Source organism: Capsicum annuum, chromosome 4, assembly GCF_002878395.1.
Source record: "Capsicum annuum cultivar UCD-10X-F1 chromosome 4, UCD10Xv1.1, whole genome shotgun sequence".
Taxonomy (NCBI): domain Eukaryota; kingdom Viridiplantae; phylum Streptophyta; class Magnoliopsida; order Solanales; family Solanaceae; genus Capsicum; species Capsicum annuum.
In genome coordinates, this window is record NC_061114.1 from 222,742,174 (window position 1) to 222,749,950 (window position 7,777).

General features: G+C 31.8%; 1 protein-coding gene across 1 annotated transcript; it reads left to right on the plus strand.

Moving 5' to 3' along the window:
• The first annotated feature begins 5,727 nt into the window (after positions 1-5,727).
• Positions 5,728-7,505, plus strand: LOC107867173 (uncharacterized acetyltransferase At3g50280). Its single transcript, XM_016713307.2, has one exon. The coding sequence runs from the start codon at positions 5,782-5,784 to the stop codon at positions 7,186-7,188; it is 1,407 nt and encodes a 468-aa protein (XP_016568793.2). The 5' UTR covers positions 5,728-5,781; the 3' UTR covers positions 7,189-7,505.
• Positions 7,506-7,777: the final 272 nt, after the last annotated feature.

Here is a 7,777-nt window from a genome sequence, read left to right on the forward strand (position 1 = left end):
AAATAAAGAAATTTATATAGAGCAACCCAAAGGTTTTGAAGTCAAGGAAAAAGAGAATTATGTTTGCAAATTGACGAAGAGCTTGTATGGTTTGAAACAAGCTCCTAGGCAGTGGTACAGGAAGTTTGGTTCCTTTATGAGTCAGCAGGACTTCAAAATAACTACTTCAGACCATTGTGTTTTTGTGCAAAAATTCTCTGATGGTGACTTTATTATTATGTCACTTTATGTTGATGACATGCTTGTTGTTGGTCATAATGCTTGCAGGATTCAAAAGTTGAAGCAATAGTTGAATAAGTTTTTTTTTATGAAAGACTTAGGACCAGCAAAGCAGATTCTTAGCATGCAGATTGTCCGTGACAAAAAAGCCAAGAAGTTGTGGTTATCACAAGAGAAGTACATTCAGAAAGTACTTTGAAGGTTTAACATGGACAAGGCTAAGGTTGTCAGTACACCTTTAGCTATGCACTTCAAGTTGAGCATGAAGCAGTGTCCTTCCAGTGATGATGAGAAGGAAGATATGAAGAAAGTTCCTTATACTTCAGCTTTTGGTAGTTTGATGTATGCAATGGTTTGCACAAGACCGGATATTGCTCATGCTGTTGGTGTTATTAGACATTTTCTTTCTAATCCGGGAAGAGAATATTGGAATGCTGTGGAGTGGATTATGAGATATCTTTGTGGCACTTCTAGTCTGAGTTTGTGTTTTGGTACAGGGAAGCCTATTCTTTGCGGTTATACTGATTCAGATATGGCCGGTGATGTTGATACTCGCAAGTCTACTTCAGGGTATTTGGTTACTTTTACAGAAGGAGTTGTGCCTTGGCAATCTAGGTTGCAAAAATGTGTTGCTCTATCTACTACAGAAGCTGAGCTTATTGCTGTCGTTGAAATTTGTAATGAATTGCTTTAGATGAAGAGATTATTGGGGGAACTTGGTTATGCTCAAGAGAGGTATGTGCTTCATTGCGACAGTCAAAGTGCCATACATCTTGGCAAGAATTCTACATTTCATGGTCGGTCTAAACACATTGATGTGAGATACCACTGAATTCAGGATGTGTTGGATTCTAAGTTGCTTGAACTTGCGAAGATTCATACGGATTATAATGGTTCTGACATAATAACTAAAGCTTTGCCAAGAAGAAAGTTTGAAGATTATTGCATGATCGTCAGGATAGCGGTCTACTCCATATAGTTGGGAGGGGGAGAATTGTTGGGTTATTGGGTCTTTTTCTCTTCCTAAGTGGATAAATGAAGCCCAATTTGAACCAACCCACTTTTACCCATAGGCCCATTACTTTGGGACATATATATTGATCTTTTTAGGTCTTATTCACCATCACAAAAAAGAAATTTTTCAGCAGCCAAAGAGAGAAAAACAAAGCTGATTTCACACCTAAATTCCAGCCACAGTTGTCAACTTCAAATTGCAATTCTCGCTTCGTTTTCTGTCTGATTGAGCTGATTTTTGGACTGCTTGTTCCTCTCATCTCAATATTTGATTAGGAACTAACGGAGCTTGATTTCGTGGCCTGTAGCTCCTGTTCTTCATTCCTGAACAGTAGCTGCATTTTTTATGCTTTCACTCCTTTATTTCTCTAGTGTTTGGTGTTATGGTTTATGTATTGTTCCTTGTTGTTTGACACTTGTATTGTGGCCATTTTGGAGAGCAATATTGTAACTATTTGGTGATTATGGTGGAGGTTTGGTCCCGTAGTTTTTACTCTTCACACCGAAGAATTTTCCACGTAAATTTGATGTCTTGTGTGATTGCCTTTATTCTTGTCCTATCGTATTTGTGTGGTAATTCTTGTTGGGTTCAAAATCAAGAGGGCGTCATGCGGAAGTTATTAGTTGTAAACTATCATAGTGTAATTCAGACGACAATGAAAAACATACTAAAAACATATTATTGATGTAATTTGGTCAAGTGACCTACATATTGAAAACTAATATAAAAAAGACATTAAAAGTTATTGGGAGAAAATCCCCCCTAAACGAGATCTTTAAACGACTACATTGTGGATGCTACTATGTTATTGTATGAGAAGAGGGGTCTTCTATTTATACATGCTCAAAACTTTTCCTGCAAGAAAGAGGTTTGCCAAATCTGGAAAGGTTTTATATTTTTCTTTCAGGAAAAGTAAAAGTATTTATGGTTACTTTTATTTCCTTACAAGAAAAAGTAAAACTTAAAATTTGATAAGAAAATCGGGGCAAAAATCCCAACAATTCTTTTGCTGCCATATTACTTTGTTGCTGCCATATTACTTTGTTTTGCTTGGTTTGCTTGTCTCCTCTTAGTTCAAATTGGAAGAGAAAGTTTAGACTTGGGTATTCTTCCGTTGCTACCCTATGGGGCTCTTTCATAGTGCCCCTATCTTTCCCAACAGATACTACTAATAAATTTAACGAATGCTAAATGAACCAAACCAAGCTTCATGGAGTTGATAAATTACTCTATTGTACATATTTAAATCAACGCATACATGATACACCGCTATTTGGATAATTTTATGTAACTTATAACTTTTGATATTTTTGAGAGTTAGCATTTTTCATGATTCTTGAATTAGAAATCACACATGTGATTAGGTGAACTATTAATCAAACATGTATGTTCTGATAATAAAAAGTTTTATTAATGATGTCTTAAAAATATAGCATTTAATTGGTCGTTGGACAACAACTCTTTTCATTTTAATGAGTTGCCTGCTAATTTTTTAGTTATTGGACAACGGTTCATCGTCAATTCCTCTAAATTGCTTTTAAAGGTACTTTAACATGCGAACGTTGGCAGTGAAATTTTTGGACTATAAAACTTATCATCTGTGCTTTGGGTTAAAGAGTAGAAAGCCAGTGAACATTTTTGTTTCTTCTTCCGCTTTTCAATTTGTTTGGTTTGTGATAATATTTAAACTTGGTCGTTCCTGCTCCTAGTTTATACTAAAAGAGCACACCTCGCTTTCGAGATATTCTATTAATTCCGCAATTGTGCAACAAGATTTTACAACATGTTCTCCACTTTAAAAATTTAATGGAGTGTATATTTATTTCCAAAAAATGAAAATTTACGAACTAGTATTGGTCCTTTAATTTAACTCGATCAAATTATCGATTAACTTTTGAAATTTTTGAGAGTTAGCAGTTGGACCAATATACAACTGTTGTAGTAAAATGGCTCTTCCCACCAAAACTACCTCGAGTCAATATTGTAAACTAGCTAGTAGCTCAGGGGGGAGGGGGATTCAAAATTATTGTTAATTTTAACTTATATTCATTGATTATGTAATTGCTTACGCCATTCAATCTGCTATGAAAAGATTATTTATCCTAATTTTTAGATTATTATATATGATGTTGGTGAATCTTATATTGTTTGTTCATCAAATACTATTATTACTATGATTTTGTGTGGAGTCAAAGTCAACTACTTCCAATTATCTATTCCCCCAGCCAAGACGGCGAAGAGGTTCAAAGACAAAAGACGTGCAGTGGGGATGTACTATAGATACGAATTTAATTGAATTCATAACTTTTGTATATAAATTTATGTGTAAAAATTTATTGAAATTGTGATAAATGTTATATGAACGCTAATTTAAATATAAAATAGATTCAATACTAAAAATTTTAAAAGATTAAATTCATAAAATCCAAATTCTAAATTTCCCATTTGATAGTAATGTAAAATGCTCTGCAATTTCTGAGAAGGTGCAACCTTTGAATTTCTTATGTTAGAAACAACTAGTCCAATATGATTTGTTGACTCGACCAATACCTAAAATATTCAAACCTCACTTATTTTTTTGCAATTAGTCTGTAATTGGAGAACTTGATGCTTACACTTCAAAGACTCGTCTTATTAAAGATATTGGTACAAATGTTAGATTTTACCGACGTCTATCTACCTATTTAGAGGAGAAATATATTACAAAAAAAAAAAAAAAGAATGACAAAATTGTTCCCTTGTCTTTAGAATAGGTTCAACATGATTACTTAAATGTAATCGTGAGCAATTTTGATAGTTTAAGTTTGTCGAAAATGAGCGCTTCAAATCTTCGTCAAATATTTAACAAAATTAAGTAGTATTAGATTTTATATGAAGTATTGAAAAAAGTTTTTTATATGAAGTATTGAAAAAGGTTTACTAAAACAGTACTAGGAAACTTCTATCAAATATTTAACAAATCTTGATTATTAGATTGTCTAGGAATTGTGAAAGTAAGGAAAAAAAACTTGACCAGAAATATCAGTAAGTCCCATCAAATCTAGAAAACTATAACACCAAAAATAAAGTAAAATATAGCAAAAATTGTTTAACTCAAAAAAAGCTGTATAAGACATCAAAAATATACCAGAATTAACAAAAACTACAACTACACCTTCAAATAGGGCTGTACAAAAATCGAACCGATTGATAAACTAAATCGATAAAAATATTGTTAATTTATTATTATTGGATTATTGCGTTAACGATTTTTTAATGATTTTATAAAAAAAAATTATTGAATTATTGGTTCGGTTCGATTTTTTCTTATTGGGTTATTGGGTAAACCAATAACCCAATAAGACTATATATATATATATATACTTATTAGATATTTCTCTTTAATCTCTACAAATTAACAAACCTATTATTTCAATTATACAAACTCTTAATTTCTCCAAACAACATTTAGTTCAAACCTGAAGAAGATTCTTGTAAATTAAAATACATTATATAGGATTTTTGTTTGCAATTAAGATTCGATTATTTTTCATGTTAGTTACTACTATTTATATTTTATGAGTATTTTCTTATCGGTTAAATCGAAAATCGAACCGTTAAGGACTAAAAGTCAATAAAAAATATCTTATTGGTTTGGTTATTGGCTTAGCATATTTAAAAACCAAAAATTGATAAACTGATAGAATCGATAATATGTAAAATCGAACCGAACCGACCGATGCACACCCATACTTCTAAATATAAATTCATGATAAGCCTATTCTTTTTATCAGAGTTCCATGTATAAATTCATGATAAGCCTATTCTTTTTTTCAGAGTTCACGCTTATTTTATTAACCATATATATGTCGAAGATCAAAAGTGCTCATTTTTTACGAACTTAAAAGACTAAAACGGCTTAAAAATATATTTAAGGTACCATTCTAAACCTACTGCTCAAGTAGACTTCACTCCGTTGTCATATCAGCTTGTGATCTGTTTGTTTGCTCCGTGATTTTAGTATATCACTTCTAATTAATTATTAGAGATCATCTAGATATTAAAAAATTAATAATATTTATTAAAAAAATAAAATAGACATAAAATAATAAATTACTTCAATAATATTTTAAATTAATTTGACATCTTATATGAGGTCTACTTAGATTTTTTCATAAGTATTTTTATAACATCACTTCTAATTGGTTATTATGAGTCATTTAAGACATGTCTACTTTGCTACTTCAATCGTGGTATTTGATTGACATCAAAATTATATCAGTGTCGCTTAAATTGGAATAGAAGAAAAATTATTATAAATCATGATAATTTAAAACTTAAATTATTTTTAAAATATAATTGACTATCATTACTACAAAAATTTGAACAGAAAGAGCATTATAAATTAGCTAACAACTTAATATAGTAAATTATAATATCAAAAAACTATTATAAATTATAATAGTTAACACTTAAAATAACAAAAAAAATAATAATTAATATGTTATATATTCAAATAGGTTGGTGAGACGGTGTAGGTAACAGTTGGACTAAGTAAGCATTAATAAATGCTCTATAACAACCAAATTTCATACTACAATTACAACAAAGCAAAAAACGAAACAAAGAGAATGGCTTCTTCACCAACTGTTCAACACATTTCAGATTGTTTCATCAAGCCACTTTACAATTCAGAAGAATCTCAAAAACCAATTTATCTATCATCATGGGATTTAGCCATGCTTTCAGTGCAATACATTCAGAAAGGTATCCTTTTCACTAAGCCATCATCTTTTCAACTTGATTCATTTTTGCAAAAACTTAAAGATTCCCTCTCAATTACCCTTGTCCATTTTTACCCTTTAGCTGGTCGATTTAAAACACTTAAACAAGAAAATCCCCCTCTTTACAGTGTCTATATTGACTGTGTCAATAGCCCTGGTGCAAGATTTATTCATGCTAATCTTGATTTAACTGTTTCTGATATACTTTCACCAAAAGATGTGCCTTTAATTGTCCAATCATTTTTTGATCATGATAGAGCAATTAACCATGATGGGCATGAACTATCTCTGTTAACTATTCAGGTTACTGAACTAATTGATGGAGTTTTTGTTGGTTGCTCAATTAACCATGTGTTAGCTGATGGTACTTCTTATTGGCATTTCTTTAACAGTTTTTCTGAAGTTTTCAAAGCCAATAATGGGCAAAAACAGCTCATTCCCATTTCGAAAACTCCTAATTTTAACCATTGGTTTCCAGAAGGACATGGTCCGATTATCAATATTCCTTATACTCATCATGATCAATTCATTAGTAGACACGAATCCCCGAAAATGAGGGAAAGATTCTTCCATTTCTCATCTAAATCTTTAAAGAAACTCAAAGCTAAGGCCAATCAAGAATGTAACACGACCAAGATTTCATCTTTACAAGCTTTGTCGGCTCATATGTGGAGATGCATAACAAGGGTTCGAAAATTCCCATCGGATCACATGACAAGTTGTCGAATGGCGTGTAACAACAGAGGAAGATTGGATCCTCCGTTGCCCGAAAACTATTTTGGAAATTGCATACAAACAGTCAGAGGAATTGCCTCAGCAGGAGAACTTCTTGAGAACAACCTTGGATGGGCAGCGTGGAAACTGCATGAAGCTGTAGTGAATCATAACAATAAAGAAATACGCGAATGGGTTGAGAAATTGGAATGTGGTATGATTTATCAGTTGGGATTCTTTGATCCTAGTAGCATTATGATGGGAAGTTCTCCAAGATTTAACATGTATGGGAATGAATTTGGATTGAGAAAAGGAATGGCACTTAGAAGTGGATATGCACATAAGTTTGATGGGAAAGTGAGTTTATATGAAGGGATTGAAGGTGATGGTGGCATGGATTTGGAAGTGTGTCTTTTACCTGACTTCATGGCTTCTCTTGAAACTGATAAAGAGTTCTTGGATAGTTTCTCAAGCTAATTTAGGTGTTGTTGTATTCGGAGAATGTTTGCTTTTCTTAATTTATGTATTGTCCTTAAAGCCAAGGGTCTTTAATTTCCTATCACCTAAACACCATATTTCCATCATAGTGGCAAAATTGAACGTTGTTTGGAATAATTTAATTAGATTACATTGTACTCCTATATCAATTAGGAATAGTTACACCTAATTGGATTTCTTTAATTCCTACCTTGTAATGATGTAACCTGAGATCATCTTTACTATCATATACTTGTAGACTTCACTATTTCAACCAAGAAGTTTGAACCAAAAAATCAAACTGAGTTTTCTCATGAGTTTTTATGTTTTTACATGGTATATTTTTCCTCATCGAGCCATCACCAGCAACACTAGGGTAGAAGAAAAGATCTTTAGCTGTGTTTCTTGAAAATCTTTGGGATGAAATTCAAAAATAATATACTTATCCCCTTAATTATGAGTTTTATAGCAACAGTTTCATAATTACATAATATTACAAGTTATATTTTATATTTTTGCAAACTGTTGCTACAAAAATACAAATACATATGATTTTTACTGCCTTTATGATCGATATGTATTTTGTATT